Source organism: Trichophyton verrucosum (assembly GCF_000151505.1).
Source record: "Trichophyton verrucosum HKI 0517 chromosome Unknown contig00787_1.f1.exp, whole genome shotgun sequence".
Lineage (NCBI taxonomy): Eukaryota > Fungi > Ascomycota > Eurotiomycetes > Onygenales > Arthrodermataceae > Trichophyton > Trichophyton verrucosum.
Window position 1 is genome coordinate 1 of NW_003315253.1, and position 24,891 is coordinate 24,891.

A 24,891-nucleotide genomic window follows, 5' to 3' on the forward strand; every position below is an offset into this window, starting at 1 on the left:
TTATAAATAATAAGATAACAAATCCATCCCATAGCGTATATTATAATTCTTTTTTTTCTCTACCCTGTTGAAAAGCCCAATCGTTCACGATTATCATCGATGACTCTGCCGTACCTATGATGTGTGTTAGCCGTGGTAACGTTGTAGTGATAATGGGGAGGTAGCGGGAGGAGCTTACTCTAATAAAAGCCTGAAAAACCACACCTCAAGATCCTCATTGCGTAAAACTTTTCGTGCCCATTTCTGACTGTCCTGTGCAATAGCTATTGCTTCATCTTTGCCTGGTTCTTCCTTTGCAAAGTAGCGGACAGATTCGTAGTGTTCGGTTCCCCTAAAGCTGAGGGGGATGAAATGGACCCATGGCCGAAGCCACTCGTCATGCCATTCGCGGAAGAGAGCAAGCTTGTATACTAAGCTCTTGCTTAGTAGGAAGGCGTAGTACCGCCCACTAAAGGCATTTCCGTCAATATCGACAAGGTACTTGAACTTCCATGCGTCTTGCTGTTTCGCCGGCTTGACGATGGTGAAGTACTCCTTCTGCGCCTCGCAGTCCTCTGGATCGCATTGGCCGACGTGGCTAAAGCTCACATTGAATAGAGACCTCAGGGCGTTCCGCTGAATCTGCTTCACGGCCCACCGGCCAGTCTCGAGGCTCTTCTCGAGGATATTCGTGGGGCTGAGGCTGTTGATGTTGCGTACGAAGAGCTGACGGTGCTGTCTGCGCCATCCACCTGCTCGTGAGAAGCCGCCTGTGGTCGAGCCACGCCAGTACATCTGGTCTTCCTTGGTGGACCAGTCCATGTCTTGATTTGCGTCGTAGGCGACGTTCCCGTTCCAGTACCAGGGGCTTGGGTAGAGGATATCCTGAAACGAGGAAACTTTGCTTTGTGAAAAGATAGGAAAGAGGTCATGAACTATATCAAGGGCGTTTGGTCGTTCGAAGAAGCCAAAAGTCTGGCGTAGAGAAGGCGTCAGACAAACGTCTGAGAAGGCAGTGGTATTAGAAATGAATCCGAGGGGAGACGTTGAGTACTGTGCCGTGTTATCGACGGGTTCATCCTCCAGCTGTCTAGCAGGGCTATCTGGAGGGCAGGACATCCGTGAGTTCGTCCACGTCGGCTGATGAGCAAACCTGTTGAATCTCGTCCGTCTGACTTCATCGATTCTATCGCCCTTATTCAAACCCTCCGGCCGTGCAGACCACTGATTATGGAGCCCCTGCTGCTGTCCGTTCGAGGCAGTCATCCGCTTCCCTTCGGCGACTAGTCGTGATAGGTCAGAATGCGCCATGACGACCCTCGGTTCATCGTGTATGTTGAAGGCCAGGTCCATGTCAGGTAGGTATTTGACGAAAGTCGCCATCATCCCCTTGATCGCATCCCTCTTCCACTGCTCGCCTTCTCCGCCGCCGTCGACCAGCGTAACATTCCCATCCCTTATCATCAGTCCGATCAGGGCATTCTCAAAGCCTATAGCTTCCCTTGCTCGTTCCCGGATGGTCTTTGGCTTGACTCCCCAAAAGGGAAGCAGGGTGTGGTATATCGTATCATATTCATCAATCATCTGAACGCCTCTGCTCTGGGCGAATTTGAACCAGACGTCAAAGTGCGGCGGCGGATGAAGGCCATATCGACGCCGGTACTCGGTAGCAGCCTGCTGCAGGGTCTTTGACTGTCGTGAATGGGTGGTCTTGAACTGCGCTCTGGAGGTCTGGATCAGCCTCTCGATCGGATGCTGGGCGAGATCATCGCCCGTGGAGCCGGCGGGGTTATTGTAGCTAATATTCTCGTCGCCAAAGGACTCGACTGGCGGCGGCTGTTGCGGTGCTGCTGGAGAATTGCCGGGGTTTGGAGCTGGTATGATAGGCCTCTCGTCCGAATTTGGCGCATAGAAGACGAAGAGCAGAACAATCAGGGACGCCAGGCCCGCGAGAAGGGTAAACCGTCGTCCTTTCATGCCTCGTGGAACCCGGATGCGCGACCAGAAGAGCTCATTGCTGGAATTCCTTTGTCGGGGGGGAGCGAGTAATTTTTTTCTGTTTGGATATTTATCTATCAAAACCGCAAAAGGAGAAGTTTTGGCTTTGGGCGGAGAGAAAAAGAAACGCTGCAAGGCCAAGCGGACGGAGGCCCAGGGGGATGACGACGTCGAAAAAGCATAAACCGCGGAATAACAATTATTATTTTTGATAGGTATTAGACATCTATAATACTACGATCTCGACGTTGGTCTCTTCGATGGACGATGATGCTACTAGAACGAGTGTTTGCTAGCAGCCATTCCTGTGCAGCTTCGTTTCATGCGCTTAGTTATCTACCCTGATGCTTAACGGCCATTTGATATCCAGAAACTTACAGGGACATCTCGTCCATCTACTATTCTCAACTACTCCATAGGCTATACTCCAGTTGGAAATAAGCAAGGCGCAAGCTGTCAAATCTTACATACGACAAGGACCTGATTCCACAGCGGCTAAAAGCTGACGCTCCTTGCATCTCTTTAGCGAAGGGCGTAGACACTGGAGGTGTCTGATATTGCTGCTTTTTTAAAAGTAGTCGATAATCCAGACACGATACTACACCAACTCCAAGCATCTACTGGAGAAAGAGGAGAAAAATCTGCTCTGGGAAAGGATATAGAAACCTATATACGTGTGTCACTGAAGTTTGGAACCAGATAAAGCTGCTAACGTTTGTACTACTTCATAGACTTGTTAGGCCTAGATTCCGATCCAAACAATAAGCTTGAGTCGGCTGGAGACCTGTACGCATGCGATCTAGCGTGAATATCTGATCGACAAGACACGGACACTGAGCCGGTCCTCTGGACAACTGGATAACGAACCCTTGCCTGTGAAGGGCCAGCACCAGATGGGTCCTCAGAGAGCAACCCCCTGGTAAATATCAATACCCGGTCGATAAAGCGGCAGCAATGGACCGGCAATCTAACGGTGGAGTTCTTCTGGAGCACAGAGGAGTGATATCCAGTACAGGGGAGATCAGGTGCCCTGTCAAGCCCGAGCTCTTCAAGCTTGAGGAGCTCAATGATCACTGGTTGATCGGGAGCGGGAAGTCGTCTGGACTGTCGCTTTGAACGACGACGAAAAATGATCGGGATCTGCCGAAAACTCCAGGAGATCTGCTTTCAAGATAGAGAAAGAGAGAACGGTAACCCATAACCAGCTGGACCCGGGCTTATCACCGAGCTACTTAGACATGTATCCCACGCCCTTGAATGGGGGAGGGTAAGCAGCAGCAGTGCGTGTCTTGGTTATGCCTCTTAAAGTAGCGGGAACGAGAAACACTTGTATCCATGGCCGCGAGGATGCTGTTTCATCGGGGTATATCTGCACCAGGCTATCAGCGAGGCCTGCCCTTGGTGTCTTGCGGTCTTATACTGTCTTTGAGGTACATACATACTCCTTACGGAGTTGTAAGTACTCCGTAGCTTGTTACTTGTTTATCGGCCGGGAGGTTAGACGCCGAATCCTTCGGACAAAAAGTCATCCATTGCTTACAAAGTCGCAGCTGACAAAACATGTCGGCTTTCAAGTTCACTACGGAGTACACGCAGAAACTAAAGGCAGAGAAGCAGAGAAGCAGAGAAGCTTGAGAGGAGATATATATATATATGCATATAACTAGCTAGATAGTAATAGTAATAGTAATAGGAATAGGAAGAGAGGAAACGAGTATACAGAGGCAGAGGCAGAGGCTGAAGGGGCGAGAGAGAGAAAGCGAGGTATGTACATGATGAGTCAGCAGAAGGAAAAGCGGCAAGGGAAACCAGGGGAGGCGCTTCGCTAAAAACGGCACTGGATTGCCTAAGCAGGTCTAGTGTTGTTGAAACAGGCCTATCAGGAGCAGCTGGGATGGCGTGCTCGCGCGGGTCCGCCACTCGCACTCACTAAGGGAGGCTTGCGGAGGAGCAGGAGGGCAGGCAGAGGCTTGGGGGTGGTCACATATAAGAAAAGACGGACGGCCATGAGAACATGGCTCGCACAGAAAAAAAAAAGACTCCCTCCGTCTCCATCTTCACCTTCTCTTCTTCTTCTTTCTTTCTTTCTTTCTATCACCAGTCTTGCTCTGTGGAAAAGGGACAGCAGGCTGAAGAACACCAGGGAGGGATATCACCCAAAATGGGAAAAGGTACAGGAAAAAAAGCACAATAAAGGCACAATCATTACGCTGGGGGAGAGAGTTGGGTCATGACATGAAATGCAGGCAACAGACAGCAGCCCTGGGATGATGGGATGGGCTGCCAGGCGAGGTTGAGGGTATAGCTTCGGGCTCTTCAACCACGCTGATACTTGGGGCTCAGTCAGGGAATGGGAGGTCATCCCCATCTTCCATCTACTGATCGTGCTTCAAAGCCTTCTCTACAGCTTCAAGCCCCGGTTGGAGAAGAAGGTACACTGCTTGATGTGATGAGACTTGCCTGTCTTCTCATCAAACAGAGAACAGCCAAAGTGGGCTGCGTTTGGAGGAGTATACACTGGGTGCCGGATGTCAGCAAAGACAGAAAGCACTAGCAAAAAGAGGTAGGCCTCGTCTGGACCATAATACTCATGCTACTTACAGTGCAGAGAGATGGCAAAGTCATTTGGATCCGGGTTTGAGATCTTATGCAGGCCAAGCTGGATATTCAATGTCAGCCATGCAAACCAAGCCAGCATCCGCTTCCGGATACACACACACATACAAGAGAGAGGTAAACTTACCTTATCGGACATGTATGCCACTTCGTTCTCCCGAAGGGTGGTCTCCTTGGTGACTGTCAGGGGGCAGGCTTCGCCGTTGTTGATTTTGTCCTGCTCTGGCCAGTCGTATCTGTGCTCTTTTAACGAACCATGCAGGATCTACATCAGGGACAGAGATAACGATCAGCTACGGTGGGCTCTTTTGCTCTCTCTCTCTTCTCCATCTCTTCATCTCTTTTCTTCTTTGGCTTTGCTCTTTCGACTTTGCTCTCCCAACGGGAAAGCAAAGAAAAAGAAAGGGTCAATACTCTACCTTCATTACACAATGAGCGTTAGCATGGTCGTGGATTGGACTGGACTTGCCCGGGTTCCAGACGAGGATGAGCTGCATTCAATTTTGCCATGTTAGCTAGATGGTCTTCCTGTTCTCTTCGCACCACAGACTCCTAGGACTCTTGGGTTCCAACGACGCTGGCTGGCCACTTCTTTGACTTACCAAGTTACTCTTGCCGTTGCCCTCATCTACGAGGTTTCTGGTATAGGCTCGGGACTCATCGGCCAACGCATATCGCTGCCACTCCTCGTGGTTCGATACGTATCCCTCCATCAACTTCTGGATGTCCATGGGGTCTACGTCGTCGGAGTCAAGGCCCGACGACGGTCCAAGGACGGCACTGAGGTCGTCTACTAGCTTATGGAAGGCATCTTTCCCCTTGACGTCCACTGGGACGATGGGTTCTGCCGTTGTGGCCTGGTTTTCGATGAATGGCATGATGACTCGATGGATCTCAACAGTTTTCTTCACCCTCGGTGATGCAGACTTGGCTGGGTTGTTGGTGTGAGTGTGTGATGGCTCTCGGCAAAGGGTAGGTGGCTGCCGACTGGAAGAATAGAAGAGTAATGATGGCAAGATATATACAGCTGTCTCTTTAGGAAGGGTGTTTGGATGGTCTTTTAGGGGGGGGGGGAAGTGGATGGGAAACCTGTCCTGAGTTCACGGGGGTTTCTTCTCTTATCCCTTTCGCACCTTGGGGGAACAGACTTGTTAGTGGCCGCAGTCGTAGTTTCATCCTTTTTCCCTTTTGACTCCACGCCACTTTGGCGGTTTCGGGTCCCTCCGACCAATCCCGTTGCTGCGCGCCCTCTACGGATATTCCCGGGCGCCGAAAAACGCACGGAGGGCTCAGACCGGGTCACATGAACAAGTCACGTGACATAAGCCGTAGACGGATAAACTTAAACTCCGAGATAAGGTCAAGGTTTGATTAGGTAAGCCGTGGATAAGCCGCCTGTTACTTTTTTTTTTCTCAGTGAATTTGAATTCATAGCAATGGGATAGATTGTTAAAACTCCCCCGCTGCCAATTTGTTGAACATATAACTGCGCAAAACTACAGCCCTCGCGCGATCCTATCTTCCGTCCTGCCAGCGTAGCGTTAGCTATTTTGCATTAATTTATTTCTCTATCTTCTCCCCCCCCTTTTTTTTTTTTTTTCGGTTGTTGCAGCGTTTCCCCGTATCCGGCAGACCACCGCAATCATGTCGACCACAGTGGACAAGGTTCGCTATCAATTAATCCCATAACACACCCATGAACGAGATATAGCTAACCATGTCGTCTTGTTTCCGCTGTTATAGATTAGGGAGATTGAGGCCGAAGTCGGTACCCTTCCGAAGTCGTTTATTTTTACCTACCCGCAACGTTTCGCGCATGTTTTAACAATGCCCTTATCATTATATAGATGGCCAAAACCCAAAAGAATAAAGCCACCTCGTTTCATTTGGGTATGATCTGGAACAGCCTTCTACCAGGGCGTGTCATGGATCTAACAGTGGAATATAGGTCAATTGAAAGCTAAGCTTGCGAAGCTAAAGCGTGAACTGCTCACTCCGAGCGGCGGAGGTGGTGGAGGTGGAGGTATGCTTTGGCGCACACCTACACGGGTATAAAAAAAATGGATACGCATTAGGACAATAGGGCTGATATGATTGTTCACAGCTGGTTTCGATGTTGCGCGTACCGGTGTTGCCAGTGTGTATGTTTTTCCCACGCTTCAGGTACTTTAACTGGTTGAATTGGGCGTGTTTAGCTAACGTGCTCAGCGGCTTTATTGGATTCCCATCCGTGGGTAAGAGTACGCTCATGAGCAAGCTAACGGGGCAACATTCTGAGGGTATGTCTGGGTCGATCTAAGAGTTATACCCCTTTATCAATTGACACATCCCTGTGCTGATACGTACATCACACAGCTGCCGCATACGAATTCACAACCCTTACTACCGTCCCCGGCCAAGTCCTATATAACGGTGCGAAGATCCAGATGCTTGACCTTCCTGGAATCATCCAAGGTGCCAAGGACGGCAAAGGTCGAGGAAGACAGGTCATTGCCGTTGCCAAAACGTGTCATCTTATCTTCATCGTTCTAGACGTGAACAAGCCCTTGACGGACAAGAAGATCATCGAGAACGAATTAGAAGGATTCGGCATAAGGATCAACAAGGAGCCTCCGAACATTATCTTCAAGAAGAAAGATAAGGGCGGCATTGCCATCACAAACACCGTACCCCTGACCCATATCGATCACAGCGTATGTTGAATTCTCTAGTCATTTTTTTTTTTTTGCCCGGCTTTTCTCCCCGGCAATTCATCAAAGACAGTATCTCACCAGATGTATAGGAGATCAAAGCGGTTATGAACGAATACAAAATCTCTTCGGCAGATATAGCAATCCGCTGCGACGCCACGATTGACGACTTGATTGATGTTCTTGAGGCCCGAAGCCGTTCTTATATACCTGTGATTTACGCCTTGAATAAGATTGATGCCATTTCAATCGAGGAGCTGGATCTACTATACCGTATCCCCAACGCTTGTCCCATCAGCTCGGAGAGAGGATGGAATATCGACGAACTCCTCGAGCTGATGTGGGAGAAGCTCAACCTGCGAAGAGTCTATACCAAGCCCAAGGGCAAGAATCCAGATTATAACGAACCAGTGGTCTTGAGAAGCACGGCTTGTACTGTCGAAGATTTCGTACGTCCCGTCTTCCTCCTCCTTCTCCCGGGTTATTTTCGTTATTAACCTGATAATAGTGCAATTCTATCCACAAATCCATCGTTGATTCCTTCAAGCATGCCATCGTTTACGGTCGTTCCGTCAAACATCAACCACAACGAGTCGGATTGAGCCACGAACTCGCGGACGAAGACATAAGTAAGTGGGCCATGCCCGTTCCGTTCCGTAGTTCCCATCTTTTCATGCATATCATTTTGTTTTACTAACATACCTTAATCATTAGTAACAATCGTCAAACGATAAATGCATGTATACTTTAAGGAACTGGGTTCCCTATAACTCTTTTCCTGGGTCATCCATGCCCGTGGAGCTGGGATGTTCCACACAGCTATCCAGTTTACCTTGAACTGCGACTCCAGAACATGGTCTTGAACCTGATAGCTGACAGGGTATACGGGATGACGTGTTCAGGAGGAGTGGAATTGAATTATATGCCTTCCTTGGTCTTGAGAAAATATGCTTTTTCAAGACAAGGAATGTATGTAAGAGGGGGAGGTTAAAGGTGAGAGAGGTGGAAGAAGAAGGGAGGCGAAAACGACAGCAGCAGACGCAACCGATGCAATGCACTCTTGTGGAAATGATTGATGAATTGGAATCCTGCTATCAATATTAACTGTTTAGTTAGGCAGAAAGGAAATAGGGGGTGTGGTGTTGGGGAGGCAAGGTTGCGCAGCCCAAAAAAAAATTACCAGGCCATGGAAAAGACTGAATTTTAGCAAAAAACTCTTACAATAGCACGCAAAACACAGTTAGTTATTCATTTGTCTGTTTCTGCTCATGCTGAAATTTGGCAACCATCTCACGAAAGTCAATCGCAATACATTACTCTATTTTTCCTTATCCTCATCATCATCATCCCCTCCGCCCGCCTCGTCGAGACCGATTAATCATACATTTGGATATTTAGTTCCTATTTTTGCAAACGAGAATTCATAAAGCGGTCTCGAGACAATATATCCAAAAAACTTAAGAACAGTTCCGTTTGTTCCCCTTCATTCCAATCCCCCAACCGTGCTCGAGTTGATAAGCCACCCCCAGATGGAAATGAAATGGTCGTCATAATCCAATAATTGCATTTGTAGTAGGCTATGCCAGGGCTATGTAGTGTATGCATGCTTCGCATCTCGCATGGGCAATGATGCAAGACAGAGGTTTGGCCCTGTAATCCTTGGCCCTTGCTCGTCTGCTCACTATGTGCGCATGCAGGATAAGGATTCCTCTCGACGCCCTCCCCCCTTTTTTTTAAATTGTCTTGGTGTCTTGTGTCTTGTGTCTTGCGTGCTGCATGTGTGCGTATTTGTATAAATGTACGTGTATCTTTGCCCCTGCCGCGCAACCCGGAAGCCTGCATGAAGAGTACATTTGATAGTCTATGATGGCTCGAAGCTCTGGCCTGGACACGAAATCGTTCCGGCTTGCTGTGCCAGTCAGGTCTGGAGCAGATGGTTATCTGATACGGAGACTCTCGGGTAAGGCCAGGCAGGGGGTTTCAGCCCGAGGCCGCAGTCGGGTATCCATATCCATATCCATATCCATGCACAGGGGACTTATCAGACGATCGAACGTGTCTAAGCAAGTAAAATGTATATATCATCTCTCCCTGTCCCTGCGGCGCTATCTGGTTCCTTACCGTCCCGATAAGGTGTTCCAACGTCGAATTGCCGCTGACGCTCTAGTTAATAACTAATGACCTGGGACAGGGAGGATGAATATTGAAACACTTGTATCCCACCCAATCACCGGGGGAAAGGAGAAAAAAATCAGTGCTTCCCAATCATGAACCGTTCCATGGTCCTGGTTGGGATGATAATAAATACTACCGTTGCACATACACTGCAGAATAGAGAGACAAGGGCGAGTGTGAGTGAGCGAGCGAGTGTGTGAGTGTGTGAGTGTTGTGTGGTGTTTACATTGTACGGGGATATCTGGTTGGTAGTTAAGGGGGCGAAGTCAGCATGTAAGAGCCCAGAGATCTATCTCACTCTGTTTGAAACTGGAGATTTCGAAACCTCAAAATGTCAAACATCCAAGGACCAACCAAAAGAAAAGAGGGCTTGGTATCAAACGGATTATGCAGAAAAGAGATAATGGTCAATCTCAGTCCATGGCCAGATAGGAAAGTCAAGGCAAGACAGCATCCCGCAGATAGATGAGCGCGATAGTTCAGTGGTTAGAGCGATAGCCCAAGGTTTAGGAAAAGGGGAGGCAAAAAGAACAGCAAAGCATCCGCCGGCTGAAGAAAGCGGCGTTTAAGCTGGGGATGGAGGTGTGTGTGCGTGTGTGCGAGGATATATCATGGCTGTGATAATGCTAAGTTATGTTATGCTCTTTTTGCCCTTTACAACGTCTTCGGATGACATCTACCGGGGAAAGGCAGCAGGCAGCTCCAGGAGGGAAGAATAGACTAAGCTTGACGATCATACAGATACACAGACAGGACACGGGGCAGACATGATTTCGCCGTTGAGATCATCGGTATAACCACCAAGGCCAATATTGCAGATAGCCGCTACCATCAGAGCATCCGCCAGCACCCCCTTCTTTGGCGTATCGTGTATGACCTATCCCGATTAGGCCATCATAAAAATCCCCCGAGAGAGCCCGGTGAGCAAAATAAATAAAAATAAAGATTGCTATTGCAGCCGCTAAAAGGCAAAATAGTGCATTCCAGCCAGCATAAACCATTATCCAGTTCCAGGTTTGATCGGGGTTTAAACCGTCTTTAGATTAACTGGACGCTATATACCCTCCTAGATTGCAACGTGTGTGTGACATGTCAGCCAGACAGCCATCCACCAGACAAGGACAAAGCAGTATAAGAGCCAAAACAATGATATTAGCAATAATAATCAGGGTAATAAGCATGTCTTTGTCTTACAGCAATCGCTGTCAACCAAGGCAAACGAACCGAAGGGACGCAACCCGTCGAGGAGGACCATGGATCTGCAGCCCATCAATCTGGGGGTTCTTTGTGTGACCCGCCCATGCTGAGCTTGATGGCTGTGGAGTGAGACGGGGGGATGAGGATGGTGATGGCGACTGATTCCCCGGGCGGGTTGGAAGAGGCATCTTCTGGGTGACCAAAACACGCACACAACCAGCGAGCTAGCTAGCTATCAAGACGGCGGATGTGTAGGGCGAAAAAAGAAAGCAGCCAGAAATAAAAAAAGGCATCGAACGTTCCTTTTTTTTCACATCTTTCTTCAGGGAGGCTTTGCTTCAGTCTCTTCTCTTTTTCCTTTCTCTCGCTAGTACGCAGGACGCCATGAAAATTAGGGGATGAGAGGAAGCGGAAGAAGAAAAGAAGGAGATAGACTTGACAACCCGATTTTGGCAACTGTCTATGCTCGTTTTTTTCTTTTCTTTTCTTTTCTTTTCAGCAGGATAACATTCGGCATGCAGGTATATCGTCTTCTACTACATTCCTCTTGAGCTACCCTTGGCAGCCGTAACAAAGCTCGTATGGAATGAATGCGTAGCGAGAGGAGGCCGTGTTGATAGAGCGGTGAACATCGCCACCGACGTCCATCTCACATGGCCGTTTGATCGCTTGAAAAGAAGAAGAACAAAGTATGCTCCGTACGGCATCAAGCATCAAGAGGATGAGATGGGATGCTGAAGAACCGAGAACCAGCTCCAATCGAGACAGTGCACATTTCACGTCCAGCGTCGATCCCTGGTTTTAAGCCTGCAGAATCGGACTAGAAGTCGATCCCCGACAAAGAACAGACCAGGCGAGGGAAGAAAAAGAAAGAAAGAAAGGCAGGAAAAAAGAGATGAGAGGAGCCATCTCGATATATCAGGTTGTCCTGGTTGTAGAAAAAAGGCTTGAGATGGGTATCGGCGACGCAGGCGCAGGTGGTACCGAGCACAAAGTACTCCCTCCGCTGTCTTTTGCTTGTAAATCAGCCGGCTAGGTACATGATGCGATGTAATATGCCATCTTGTACCGAGTACCAATATCGAGATGGTCTGTCATCCTAGCAGATCAACATCATGTCCAGACATCATCCACAGGATTTACCCGTGTACAGACATACGCGACGCATGTCACTGTGCATAGCATATATCGTAGCTGTCCAGCTCCCCGTCGGCATGCGCATACCAGATCTCAATGAAAGCAGCCGGGACAAAGGACAGCAAAAAAGAGAAGAGAAAAGGGTTGTAAGTAAAAAAAGATGGACATGCATCCAGTCCACTTTGAGCAGGTCGAGACGGGAGAGATCCTGGCGGTGTATGTACGATATTAGCTTGAGTAGCTGAATCTATATCAGAACGAGGGGAGAACCGGCCGTTTCTTGACTCGTATAATATAAGAAGTTGGAAGCGATGACCAGGTATCTACCCGCTGCGATTATGTATATGTATGTCTATAATAATAATAATAATAATAAAAAGGGAGGCTAAGGGGCTTCGTTACCAGGTTTTGGTGCATGGTCAATCGGCGGATATTCCGCCTGCCGCTGGTGGAGCGGAGCAAGGGGGGACGGGCAGCGAGCAGGTGAACGCTTGAGCTACAGAGTGTCCCGACTAGTCGACTTCTTGAGTAATGTATGCATGCACGCATGTACGCCGAGAGAGCGAACGAAGCAGGCATCGTACCATCAGGACGCGGTCAAGTCGAGTTACGCACTGCGAGATGCTGGTGAGTTGCAAGGGTTCTCGAAGAAGACCGCGGAATGATTTAATGGCTATATGATGCAGTGTTCCTCCTTTTATGCACCGTTTCTTCTTCCCTCTTGTGCTGTCTTCCCTTCGTCTTCTCTCTGCTCGTCCTCTCTTTGCTTCTTCTTCTTCTTCTTCTTCTTCTCCGTGGGCCAAGCTTGATTACCGTCCAAGCTCCCTTACCATGCTCCGTGGGAAGCAAATCGGAGACGATATCAAAATGTTGGTTGCAAGTTCAGGGGAAAAAAAGGGGGGCTGCGGGTTGGACAATGAAAAGAAGGGCCAGCAAGGTGCAGACAAAAGCCAACACCTACTCCATCTGCTATTTTACTTCCCGCATTGTCGGGATTGGCTTGAAAGTCGCCAGGAATCAGACAAGTCTTGTATACAATGTGGCTCTTTTTTTACTGGGGGGGGGGGAGGCGAAAAAGAGAAGAAGGATAGTGCGGAAAAAAGGGCATGAGAGGCATCAAATCGACTCCTGTCCCCCTTCCGTTTGCCAAATCGGTCGATGGGAAGCAAGGCTGGGACGGAGGACATACTATGTATAGTTAATATTCGTTAAGGGCCGGGATGCGACTTATATGACCCTCCACATTCGAGTTTTGGTATGTAAGTTGACGTCTTGTCGGATCAGGAGAAGGACGACGACCAGGGGGTTGAAGTGAGCAGCAAAACGAACGAGAGGCTCGAGGTTGCCGCGGCGGTAGAAACCCACTTCCGAGGCCTGTACAAGGGGAGGGGTGCTTTTTTTTTTCTTCTTCTCTCAAGTAACTACCTAAGTATGCATCTTGTATTCATACTGCGTTGCAGTTGTTGAGAGGCCTTTCCCCCCCCCTTCTTCCCTGTTGTTTTTTTCTCTTTCTACCACGCGAGATGACTGGGATGGGGCCCTGTACGGGAGTACGACCTTCATACGACGCTGGAGGAGAGTTAGCGAAAACGGGACTATACAGAAGGCAGAGACGACGATGATAGGAAAGACAAAGGGACGAAAGGCAGAGGCTGTGGAGAGAGCTGGCCGTCTCCCTTGATGTCGATGGCCTGAAGCCATAACTATCAGCCCCTTTACAGACCGGAAAAGGCCCCCAGCTAGTGCTTACAAGAGGATTACTGATCATCTCGAAGGGCTTTCTTCTACTCTGCTCACACGAGGAATGGCTTCTCTGCATCTACCGAGTGGGTTAACCAACTAACTTCTTGAAGTTATTCTATGCGGCCTCTCTCAGGGCAAGCCACCGCAGAGTAGTGTGAGCCAAACCTGCGAGTAATGTTTCAATACACGCTGGTATAACTCACTAGCGACGGAGGAAAAGAGGACTCCCCCATGCCTCCTCCATCTCTGTATGGCGAACATGCTTAGAGCCTTGTTCCCTGGCCATGCAGCCGAGATGTTCATACCAGGTACGGATGTGGGCGGCGATATCCCTCTTTCCCACCCCCGGCCATGGACACAAGAGAATACCACCAGCAGCCAGCTGGGGAGAGGAATATTCTGCATTGCAGCCCAATCAGGAGGCGCTGCAACCAGCTCGAGGATATACGACGGAGCGCGGCTTCTCCGCACTAAACTACTGCGTACTGCGGTAGCTTAATTATCATGCACAGCAAGTAAGTTACTCTTACTTGATCTTGGAAGGGAAGGGATACGGGTGGGCAGAGTATCGTCACCGCCTGTGGTACGCTTCCGGTGGTTCGTATCAAACTCCTCCTCTGGCTGCCGTGTACCACTCAGGCGAAGTATACTACCACTCCATCTCTCTTCCTTGACCCTTCGTCATGCTTCTTCATGCTTCTTCAGTACAGGGCGCTAACCTCGTCTCTCAGGATATTCTGGTGCGTGGTGTGGTGGGTGTAGGGGGTTCCTGGCTGGGGCTGTCTGTCAACAACCCCCCTTTTTGGGTAATGCCTGAGGAACTGCCCATTACAAGACGATATTAAGCATGAGGAACCAATACTCACTCTGCGTCTTGGAATGACATCACCGGCTACTGGACGGACGTTAACCTGCCGTTAACAGAGATGGCCTCCTGACGGCCTCCCTTCTCTCTAGCTTATAAGCTTAGCCAGGCGGCATCCAGTCACGGTTGCTGCTGTTGATCTTAGGGAGATCTATATACACATCTCCAACGCACACATGACAGCATCTCATCTCCGGGTCACGCCCAATTGATGCCATGCTCTTGACCGTTGGGTGGATTTCCCGAAACCCGCCCAGTGGCCTACCCCCCCTAACCCCTTCTGATACCGCAGACTTCCTATCCCTACTACACTAACCACTGGCTGCATCTCCTTCTCTCGCTCTGTTTCCTCGTGCGAAGGCTCGGCTTCCAGCTCCAGAAAAGTAACTACGCTACCGAAGTACTCTTACATAACTCCTCCTGCACCGCTAATCCTCTCCACGCCACCAACATGCATAGCCTTTAGATCCCGCCTAATTGCCATGAACCCCGAAAGGAAAGGAAACTTGAACGAGGGGGTTGGTTGGGCAAAGTCAGGGAGGGGGATGATTGCCGCCTGGAAACCTTCCTGCACTACTGAGTTTCGACTATATAACGAAGTTTCTACTGTGGACTACCAGTAGTAGTAAGTATACGCTCGGGAGTCATGGATGGAACTCGGAGCAATAGTACGTCTTCTGGCCGCATGGGACAAGGGATAGATACTCTGGCGGGCCATGATAGCAGCTTGTCGATGACAATAATGACAGAGCATCTAATGGGCTCCCCCCCCCCTTTGAGAGACAACTACTTAAACCACAACGCCAGCAGCGAGCGTATAACCAGCCGTTCAATTGAACAAGCCCGCTGCCCCTCGGCCCCACATAGTTAGTTAGTCGACCAGCAGCGCATCTTTTCCATCTAACTAACTAGTAGTAAGTATCCTGTGCGTGTATTAAAAATATGCTGATCGGTGGTTCGAGATCGGATGCCCGAGTCGTGTTTCTCCTTCATCCACCATCCCGGCCGCCTCCCTCTTTTGGTCGCTCTTCTTTTTGAGATGTGCGACCCTCGCTTATCTCCTTGTTCTTTCCGGGCTCTAGAAGAAAGACTAAAAGACCCCTTGGAGGGCGTCCCTCTCCCTGAGTCGACGAGGAGGAAGAAGAAAAGAAAGGGAGGAAGCAGTCCTCCCTCCTCTCTATTAGCTCGTCTGTGTCCCGTGGACAGCGCTTCTCCTGGCCCTCTGCCTCTGCGCAGAAGAGATTGGTAGAGGCGATATCTTCAAGCCCTCGACGCATGCCATGCTCGTCTCTGTCGTCATCGGCCAGGCTCTTGCTAGCTAAATACTCTTAGCATGTCACATGCAAAGTGGGCAGCGCGTACTTGCTTTGCTGCTGCTGCTGCTGCCGCCGCTGCTACTCCGTACTCTGACTAGGCGTCTCGCACGGAGTCTGGAGATATCCGCATATGCAAACCAACTGCTTAAAAAAAAGAGACGAAAAAGCAACGAAACACCGCTAAGCCAACTGATAAAAAAAAAGTGGCCTTGATGAAATGCAAAAATACAGAGCGAAGAAGCAAATTGAAAGGTGAAAAAAAAAAAAAGAAAAAAAAAAAAAAGAACGGGCATAGCTTAAGGCTGGCTGGCAGACGGTGGAGAAATCCTCCCCGGGGTCCCTCGCTGGCTCGCTGCTCACTCTCTGCTGGTCTGTCCATACATCGTCTCTCTGTATACAAGGCCCCCTGTCTGCTGCCCTGACATTGTGCGGAATTCAGGAACCTGAGCAAGGGATGAGAAAAGAAAGGAAAGGGGGGAAAACTTCTGCTCTCCAGCCCCCTTGCCCTTCAGGGATGATAAGTACACAGTACAGGTCACAACAAGTCGGAAGAGTTTGTAGGAGCAGGCTGTCTATCGAGCAGGTAGATACAGCTACGGAGCACACTTTGGAGGTATCAAGCGGTCGTTGCTTGGTGGAAGGAAGAGGATGATGATAGATACGTATCTCCTGGAGCTTCTTCCTCCGCAACCAGCCTCCCACTACGCACGTAACAAAGTACATTTTAAAGCCGGACAGAATATGAACCAAAAAATAAAAATAAAAAGGTAGGCTTAACCATCCCGTACGCTATAATGCAAAAAAGAAAAGAACACTAACGACATAACAGTGTTTAGTTACGTACATACATACCTCCAGGGTCTGCGATCAACCGGGCAGGCCAGCTCGCCTCAAGGTCCATCTGTTCAACCAACTAGTTAACTGGTTAAAAAGCAGAGCAGCTAAAATTGCATCAACTGGGGCAAAAGCACCACGCGGACGATCAGTGTGGCCTAAAACCATGCATAGCATATTAGGGCTCAACAGTCAGGGCAATCGTCGCTTATAGATGACGGAGAAAGAAGCAAAGAAGTAAACCGGAATCAGGATAAGGATAAAGGATCCGGATCAGGAACAAGGAGAGACAAACAGGAACAGGAACAGGAACGGGAACAGGAACCAGCCCCATGCGAAAGTTCAATATGTTTCCCCAGATCCTTGGATGCCATAAGCATTAGGAAATCGAGTTATATATGCTGTGCGCAACGCTGAGAATGCTCTGCGGTCTGCTGTTTGCGCCACGGTTGCCGCTGTTAGGAAAAGCCCCGTCCGATGTCCCTTGAACTGCTGCTATTGGGCTGGCGATGGTTAGCTGAAGCTGAAGCTGCTGCCCCAAAGAAGCAGCCAGATGACCTCTCTTTGCGGACTGTACTGTATGGAGTAAAGGGGGAGGGGGTTGGTCAAGTCAAAGGGCGTATTCTTTTTTTGATAAACTGAGCCCCCTTACCTGACGACCACAGCCTATCGGCCGTCAAAGCAAGCATCTTGATTCAGTCAACCGGCTGATGGCCAGTCACCCAGCAGCATCGACAGGAAGGATTGACATGAAGCGGGACAGCTCTTTATCCAGTAACTCAGCAGCTAACTAGCTAACCGTTGCTTCTTCACCATGTCACGATAACTAACTAACCAACCCGCAAGCTCCTACTTAGCCTATCTTTCCCCCGTACGCCGCCCGCTATCAACCCGCAACATTCCTCCGCGCATCCCTTTGCCCATTGCTGGCTCTAACCAGCCAACTACCCCGTAACCAACGAACTAGTTAATGGTTAATAAAACGTCAGTCAGCGAGCCATGGCTAGATCTCTGATCAAGGTTTGGCTCGTGGCTGCCACGAAACGAACTATTATTTACCTGTTGACTAGCTAACACTCGCTGACAACCCTCGCCCGCCGGCCTAGTCCCGTTATTTATATCTTTCTCCCTTCTGTCCATCTCCTCGCCCGCCCGCCGCGAGCTATGGAGTATATCCATACTTACATGCTTACATGCTTTACTTAGTTACCGCCGTATCGTGATTACAGGCTCCGTCATGGCCGTATGGCCGTATCGAACAGGATACGGCGCTGCGTTACGGCGTCATCGACTTTCAATATTTGATACCCGACTGTTTAGCCCATTACAGCCGTTTCCCCCCCCCTCACCCCCCCCCAATCGCACGCCTTTTTGCACTCTTCTATTTTGCTATTTTCCTTTTTTTTCTCTTGTGCTTTCTTTTCTTTTCCTCTTGGGCATTTATCCTCCGTATAATCAAATCTGGTGATGTCCTCCAAGAATGGTTGTGGGCTCCCGCCTGCGATTTGCCAGGCCTGCTGGACGATGCTCGTTTGTGGCTGTCCCCCGAGCAGAGATGGGGAGAGCTGTTCAAGGGGAGTCCTGGACTACTTAATACTCCGTCTGCGCAGCCCAGCCCGGCCGCTGTGGCCACGGAAGGAGATCTTCCTGGAGTGATGCCTGAGATATCTCGCTGCCTGCCTCTTTCTTCTCCCTCTCTGCTCCCTGCCAGCCCCCCTGTTGTACAGGTCCATCCCCGGAACGTCGTCAGAACACTCCATCATTATAACCCGGCTATCCCGGAGAAAGGCCTATCACCCCCCTTTCTGGCTCCCTCCTGGCTCCTGGCTTCTCGCTGCTTGGGCTTCCCTGCCCTTCTCCAGCCCATCCCTGCCCTCGATTGGCGGTGGCTAAACTCTTTCCTGTGCTAGCTCAACCGTCTTTCTTATGCAACCCTAAACTAAAAGCAGAGGTCGATTCCCTGTCACTGTCGGGTCCTGCATTTGACTTCCTCTGTTGCCCCCTCCTGACTCCCTTGATGTACGGAGTAGACAGACATATGCCTGCATCCGCCCGACTAATAGCAACCTACATAATATACCCGCCTCCGGCCCCAACAACCGCAAAAGCAAGGCACTCGAGATAAAAAATTTCACTCGAAAAGCAAAAAAAGGACCATCCGTCAGGTCAGTCAAACGGACCGACAGACAGACAGTCATTCTCTGAGAGAGAGAAAGAGAGAGAGGGTGAGCAGGAATAAGAAAAAGAAAGAAGCCTCGAACTCCTGCAGCCAGGCTGGGCTAGACTTCTTTTTTCTTTACCTGCCCTTTTTTTTTTTTTTTTCTTTTACTCTTCCTCTCATCTCAAGTACCTGTCTATCGAACTCTGCCTATATACATTTACATTATTACTTACATACTTTGCATCGTCCGGCCCTGGGGTCTCTTGGATTTTTTTACCCCATAGCCTCTCCTTTCACCCACCTTGCCCTTCTCTTTTCGTTAATCGATATCAGGACGGCGGCTACTAGGACATACTCGTTATCGTTTTCATTTCGGGTCCCCTACCTCCCTCGCTCCTTGTCTCAACTGGCGCCGCGCCATGCCATGTGCTGTCGACTGACTTTCCTCAAGAGGTCCCACCTAACTGCATTGTGAAATTCCCCCTTGTCGGCAGTGCGCCTCAAGCAAGCAGCTTTTAAGGCGCCTGCTTTATCTATCTATCATTCCTATCTATACATACAGTCTGCTTCCCCCCTCCCCGCCTTTTACTTTTCTTCAGAGAACTACTGGCGCCATCTTGTGCTAGTTCGAATTATATTTATCAGAGAAGAAAAGTATCAAGTCTGGCCACCATGGATACAGAAACCCCGCCACTGCAAGACCATGACTTCGTCAGCTCGCAGTGGGTTGACATGGGAGGATATGCGGCTACTCAGCACCATCAGTTGACGGACTTCACTGGGTTTCAATTTGGCTCATCGCCCATCATGCCAATTGAACCGGCATATAGCATGTCCATGCCTCAGCCATATACGACACAACACCTGATCCCGCTCACCATGTCCTCTCAATGGCCGAGCATGCTGTCTACGCAGCCCGGTTTTGCGCCAATGCCAGTTGCGCCGATGCCAATGACTCCTATTCCGCCGCAAATACAGCATGTTCAGGCGCCACAGCTGTCGACGCCGCCCACTCCACGAAGAACTTTGACTGACGCTGAGCGCCGACGTATGTGCTTGTATCATCAAGAGAATCCCCATGTTAAGCAGACTGAAATTGGAGGTGAGTTACCTTTTTTTTTTTCTTTCTTTCTTACCTTATGTTTGTTTTATTATTGTTATTGCGGATAAGCTAACTGGAAACCAATAGCTATGTTTGGTGTTGAACGAAGGTATGCTGGTGGCTCGTATGTTGGGGTTGGTTAATAAGGTACATTGTCTAACTATCTTTACTTCTACAGTACCGTTTCCAAAGTACTCCGCCAAAAGGAAAAGTATCTCTTTCCTGATGATGGCCGTCGATCACCCGTTAAGAAGACGAAGGGGAAATTCCCAGACATTGAACGGGCCCTGTCAAACTGGGTAAAGAACCACCAGCGTCAGGGCGGAGAGATCAACGATGCCCTGATTAGAGAGAAGGCCATGTTTTTTGCAAGCACCGTGGGAAGCCCTGAAGGCCACGAGAAGATTCTGACATCAAGCTGGCTGGAGAAGTTCAAGCAGAAAAACTACATCGTGAACTCCCCTGGCAGGAAATCCTCACTTGACATAACCAGTCCAAGGAAGAGATCCACCATCCGGACACCCACGCAACTGTCTCCCATTTCTCCTAGCTCAACCACTACACCTTCTCCCACATCTCCCACGCAGTCCGGGTCAGTACAGGAAGGGGACCTTGTCAATGAATGCAGTGACGATGTCTTTGGTGTTTCTCTGCCTCAGGAGGGAACCCCCATTGCAACTCCTACTCTTGCCAGAGCAACAAGCGAGTCAACAATAATCTTCTCCTCGCAGAACCCCTTTGCACCGTCCGAAAATACGGGCCTGGGGCTAGAATCAAAGCGAAGACGAAGCCAGACCCTGCCAGTGATGACATCTGGATCCTCCGTGGTCAAGGACGAATCCCCAGAAAGCCTCTCGCCAACGAACATATTCACACAGCCCGGAGTCATCGAAGAAGAAGATCCTTCTGAATCCATAGACGCACCTGCAATGAAGAGGAATCGCAGCAATCCGGAAATCATCTCCAACGTAACTCCCATGCAGCCACCACCACTCCCAAAATCAAAGAGCATATCCTCTCCAGCAATTTCTCCTACCACCACCCCGACGCAGGATGAAGCTCGCCAAGCACTAGAGCTGGTCCTTAATTATTTCAAAAACCAATCAATGGAGCTGGCAGTATCTGACTACCAGATCATAGGTAAACTCATGGAGAAGCTAAAGCTGGCACATGGCCAGCCATACATCCAGCCCATGAAATCCACTATGTCTCGATCGAAAATTCATACCGATAGACCGCGGGTTAGCAAGAAAAGAAGCATCCACACGCTATAGCCCGATCCATTCCCAATCATAGCAGCGTCTACGTCATTTTCTCTTTTTGTTTCTCGTTTGTTATATCCTGCACGGCATCCCCATCCATTTAATACGATCCCATGTGTTTTATTCCCGATTCATTGCTTTCAACGTTCACGACTATTATTCCCCATTACGCAAAATGCACCATCATTTCCCCCTTTTTTTTAACATCTCTTACTTACCTAGCTTACCCTTTACTTCGTTTGGGCAATCATCCATGGTACATTTTGGACGGTTTCAAAGCAGGCCATGTCGAGTTAATCTGCATTGCTATACTTAATGTCACCCATTCATTACCCCCTTCGTTTCCCTTTTTCCTCTTATCATATACACCCTTGTTTCATTTTTCCGTTATTCGCAATGTCACGCCCCCCTTTTTCCCTTTATATCATTCATGTGCTGCATTTTTTCTGATATTTGAGGGGGAACTACCTTTCACCCATACCAACTCACCTTACCATGTTCATTCCTCGTCATCCTGTTTTAACTTTTGCTTTTTGTCTTTATGCTATGTTAGTTATTCATTCTAGGGGCTCGGAGAGTATTTACAACGTCTACCGCTCGCGCGGGCTGGGAAATGGGGATAGGACAGGCAACTGGGACTTGGTTCATTTCTTCAATTAACTATTCTTCCTTTTTATTTTTACTTTTACTCTTCATCTCTTTGCTACCTTTGCTACATACCCCCTAAGTAACTAGTTACCTCTCTATCTACTTATTCATTTCCTTTTTCTTATGCAGTTTTGAATCGCGCCAGGCAGAGGTGGACAACAACATTGGAATCTACAAGGCAATTTGGAATCCGTAGCGGGAAGATGCAGAAAAGACAGACACCATATTAGCTAGCTAGCTGCCAAATAACAATTTCTGAGCTTGTCATCTACTTCGTCCGTTCTTATGCGAATAGCAGTAACACTCTGCGTACAGATTTGCGCAAAATCGCATATCCTTATTCGTTGCTTTTCCATGTACTGTCTCACAACAGCTCTCTGGCAGCCTGAACGGCTGGCTGGCTCTTCTCTGGCGTTCGAGTCCCGAACCTCGACCTGGCCAGGGCGTCGAGAAGACGCTCGGTGACCCTTCCTGGCGGGTACGGCGTTCCCTGTCTAGTTACCACCGTCATCCCTTTTTGCCTCCGTGACCCGTCCTGTAGCAAGTCGGGCAGGCTCTGCGTGCTGCCAACGCGACCACCCAAGACCAACCGCCTCTAGCTAACGAACATGGCAAAAAGAGAGCGAAGCGAAAAAGTAAAAAAAAAAAAAAAAAAATAAAAAAGCAAAAGAAAATAGAGTACGAGAAAAGTCCTGTCGTTCCATCGGTTGTCCCAGTCTACTATATTTATTTTGTCTATTTACCGTTGCATCGGGTCAATGGAAGATATAACTAGAGGGTGTGTGTAGGATGTCAGTGTGCATGTAGGTAGGGGTAGGGATACAGTGGAGAGAGAGGAAGAAGGTCGATACCACGGCCACTTCTCACGGCATGCAAATAAGTAGTTATGATGTAACAATGTATATAACCGTGCAATATAGTTTGGGCCGACAGGGCGCTTATGCGGAGAAAAATCAATGGGGATGAGCGGTCAGGTAGGTTGCATGAACGATATCGGAAGTTATACTTGGTTTCCGCGGGAGGCATGACAGTGCTGAAGGCTGTCGGGCAACATGGATCTGTGTGCAGGCGGGATAGAGATGGTGGTAAAAAGGAGAGAAATGAGGCCAGAGAGAGGGAGCAAGGGAGAGGTGGATGGCGGCATGAGAGCAGTGACAGCAAGGTACTCTCTGTATACTCTGCCGTGCCAGGCAAGATACAAGATATGGACCGGTCGCAAGAGCAAAAAGGCCCGTTCTCAAGTCAAGCAGCTCTCGGTGCATGAGTGTAACGATAGACCCCTGGTACTGGTCATGCGTGTGTTAGGATCTGTTGCCACTTTGAGCAGTCCAAAAGGAGTATTCTATCAAGTCAATGCCGTCCCGATGGGATCGGGCGAGAGAGAGTGAGTGTGAGTGAGCGCATAAAGGAAGGGCCAAAAAAAAGTCAATAATATTAAACATATATACAAGGGGGTAATAAAGCATTAAATAGATACGTCACCAAGTTAAAAGGACAGGCCAGAAATAAGGAAAGTGAGAGAGGAAGGGAGGAAAGGCGAGTGAGGAAAATCATCCATTGGTTGTTGTAGTTGATGCAGTCGACCATAAAACTCCTCGTTCGTTCATCAGCTCGGTCACGCTATGCTCGCCCATTTCAGGAATCAGCTTAACGAGAACGAGCTCAACAATCGAGTAGATGAGATGCTTGTTACAATAAGAGTCTGAAAACAGGTCGAGGAGGTCATGTTCGATGGCGGAGAGTAAGGCATCATCTTCGTCGTCCTTGTAATCCTTCGATTCCTTACCTGAAGGGGACTTTGGCAGATCAGGGCCGTCATCGGTGGCCTTCCCGTCTCTAGCATTGCGATCATGACTGCTCTGAGCTGGGAGGGTTTGTCGATGAGTGCCTGGCCCACCATGTCGACCATCTTGACGGCTCGGATTTGAATTGTTTGCCAGTCCCGGTTCAGATCCAGCGCCTGATAGAGGCGAGTCGATTCTACTATTAACCGAAGACTCGGGAACGCTGGATTGAACGAACGGGTCCGGCTTGTCCTGGGCCGTGATACTGGCTGCCGCTGGGGATGAATTCCCGTCTGTTTGATGAGTTGCGAAAAGAGTCAAGGCGATCCGGCGAGGAATCAAGGCGAGTATACTCGCAGCACATGCCCGCTTAATCGTTTTTACCTCTGCTGCAGATGGTTGTTCAGATCCAGACGAGGAAGCGTCTACCACGCTGGCTCGAGGCGAGGCTGTATTAAGCGATGCCTGCGTCTCCTGTAAGGCATTGCTGCTGCTGCTAGTCTGGATGCGATTTTGACCATCAGTATTTGAACCGCTGCTGGTGAAGGTGCCGATCTCGGCGTCTGAACCAGGGGTGGAAGGCTGCTGCTGTTGTGTGGCCGCAGAAATCCCGGAAACCCGCGTTAGGCTGGCCCTACCATTAATTGGAAAGACCGTGGTTCGGATCGCAAGCAGCAAAGACGGCAAAATTGTGGCAGTCAGGAGATACTTGCGAATACAATGACGAAGAAATCTATTATTAAATCGTTAGCAATGCCATCACCCCTAGGAGCACTAGAGCAGAAAAGAAGGACCCTGAAGGAAGAATAGATAGCGGAGGGGGAAAATTAATGCAGAAACTAGTCCCAGAAAATAGTTGAAGCTGGTTAAACGAGACTGCAAGGGTAACAAAGGACACATTCGTGGACAGAAATGGAAATACAAAAGGAAAAAAAGGACACTGGTTGGTTGGCAGTGGATGGATGAATCGCCATGCCAATCGGCGCCCAGTGATGCTGAATCCTGAAGAATGCAAAAGGTTGGAGGCTTGCGGAAGGGAGGAAGGCCCGTCCCACAGATCAGCGCGGAGGAGGATGGATTGATTCCTCGATGCACATTGGATATCAGAGAGAAAGGCGCATGCACTCCGTACTCGAGTAAGAATGCGCGGCCGCGCAAGGGGAAGCCGTAGTCGTATTGTAACGGAGCCCGGTAAGGAAAACAGATGTTGGTAATACGAATACCAGGGTATCAATACACTAATACCGCGTACGCATGGTGACGATACGGGGTCTCATTCTTTTTTTATTTTTGCTTTTGCATCTCTTTTTTGCTCTTTTGTGGTCCTCTCGAGTCGCTTGGAGAATAGGGATCCTGATTGGGCGCAGCCCTACCCTCCATAAAA

The 24,891-nt window shown here is 49.2% G+C and overlaps 8 protein-coding genes across 8 annotated transcripts; 4 read left to right on the forward strand and 4 right to left on the reverse strand.

Annotated features, from left to right (window-relative positions):
- Positions 1-204: 204 nt before the first annotated feature.
- TRV_06713 (uncharacterized protein) lies at positions 205-2,372 on the reverse strand (the record flags this gene model as incomplete). Its single annotated transcript, XM_003019204.1, has 2 exons — positions 205-2,203; positions 2,356-2,372. Coding segments are annotated over 2 exons (2,016 nt in total), but the record flags the coding sequence as incomplete, so codon positions are not given.
- Positions 2,373-3,991: 1,619 nt separating this feature from the next.
- Positions 3,992-4,171, forward strand: TRV_06714 (uncharacterized protein; the record flags this gene model as incomplete). Its single annotated transcript, XM_003019205.1, has 1 exon — positions 3,992-4,171. One exon carries the CDS (start codon positions 3,992-3,994, stop codon positions 4,169-4,171), a length of 180 nt encoding a protein of 59 aa, XP_003019251.1.
- A 207-nt stretch (positions 4,172-4,378) lies between these two features.
- On the reverse strand, positions 4,379-5,471 carry TRV_06715 (cysteine dioxygenase, putative; the record flags this gene model as incomplete). Its single annotated transcript, XM_003019206.1, has 5 exons — positions 4,379-4,551; positions 4,579-4,858; positions 4,891-5,008; positions 5,063-5,145; positions 5,196-5,471. 5 exons carry the CDS (start codon positions 5,469-5,471, stop codon positions 4,379-4,381), a joined length of 930 nt encoding a protein of 309 aa, XP_003019252.1.
- A 969-nt stretch (positions 5,472-6,440) lies between these two features.
- Positions 6,441-7,780, forward strand: TRV_06716 (uncharacterized protein; the record flags this gene model as incomplete). The annotated part of the gene is made up of 5 exons (XM_003019207.1): positions 6,441-6,483; positions 6,542-6,616; positions 6,789-6,827; positions 6,949-7,286; positions 7,376-7,780. 5 exons carry the CDS (start codon positions 6,441-6,443, stop codon positions 7,778-7,780), a joined length of 900 nt encoding a protein of 299 aa, XP_003019253.1.
- A 4,711-nt stretch (positions 7,781-12,491) lies between these two features.
- TRV_06717 (uncharacterized protein) lies at positions 12,492-13,473 on the forward strand (the record flags this gene model as incomplete). The annotated part of the gene is made up of 3 exons (XM_003019208.1): positions 12,492-12,882; positions 13,057-13,221; positions 13,253-13,473. The coding sequence occupies 3 exons, from the start codon at positions 12,492-12,494 to the stop codon at positions 13,471-13,473; spliced, it is 777 nt and encodes a 258-aa protein (XP_003019254.1).
- Positions 13,474-15,389: 1,916 nt separating this feature from the next.
- TRV_06718 (uncharacterized protein) lies at positions 15,390-16,617 on the reverse strand (the record flags this gene model as incomplete). The annotated part of the gene is made up of 5 exons (XM_003019209.1): positions 15,390-15,718; positions 15,763-15,896; positions 16,077-16,288; positions 16,323-16,417; positions 16,569-16,617. 5 exons carry the CDS (start codon positions 16,615-16,617, stop codon positions 15,390-15,392), a joined length of 819 nt encoding a protein of 272 aa, XP_003019255.1.
- Positions 16,618-19,383: 2,766 nt separating this feature from the next.
- TRV_06719 (uncharacterized protein) lies at positions 19,384-21,087 on the forward strand (the record flags this gene model as incomplete). Its single annotated transcript, XM_003019210.1, has 3 exons — positions 19,384-19,813; positions 19,901-19,937; positions 19,992-21,087. 3 exons carry the CDS (start codon positions 19,384-19,386, stop codon positions 21,085-21,087), a joined length of 1,563 nt encoding a protein of 520 aa, XP_003019256.1.
- A 2,186-nt stretch (positions 21,088-23,273) lies between these two features.
- On the reverse strand, positions 23,274-24,148 carry TRV_06720 (uncharacterized protein; the record flags this gene model as incomplete). Its single annotated transcript, XM_003019211.1, has 2 exons — positions 23,274-24,095; positions 24,146-24,148. 2 exons carry the CDS (start codon positions 24,146-24,148, stop codon positions 23,274-23,276), a joined length of 825 nt encoding a protein of 274 aa, XP_003019257.1.
- Between the last annotated feature and the right edge of the window lie 743 nt (positions 24,149-24,891).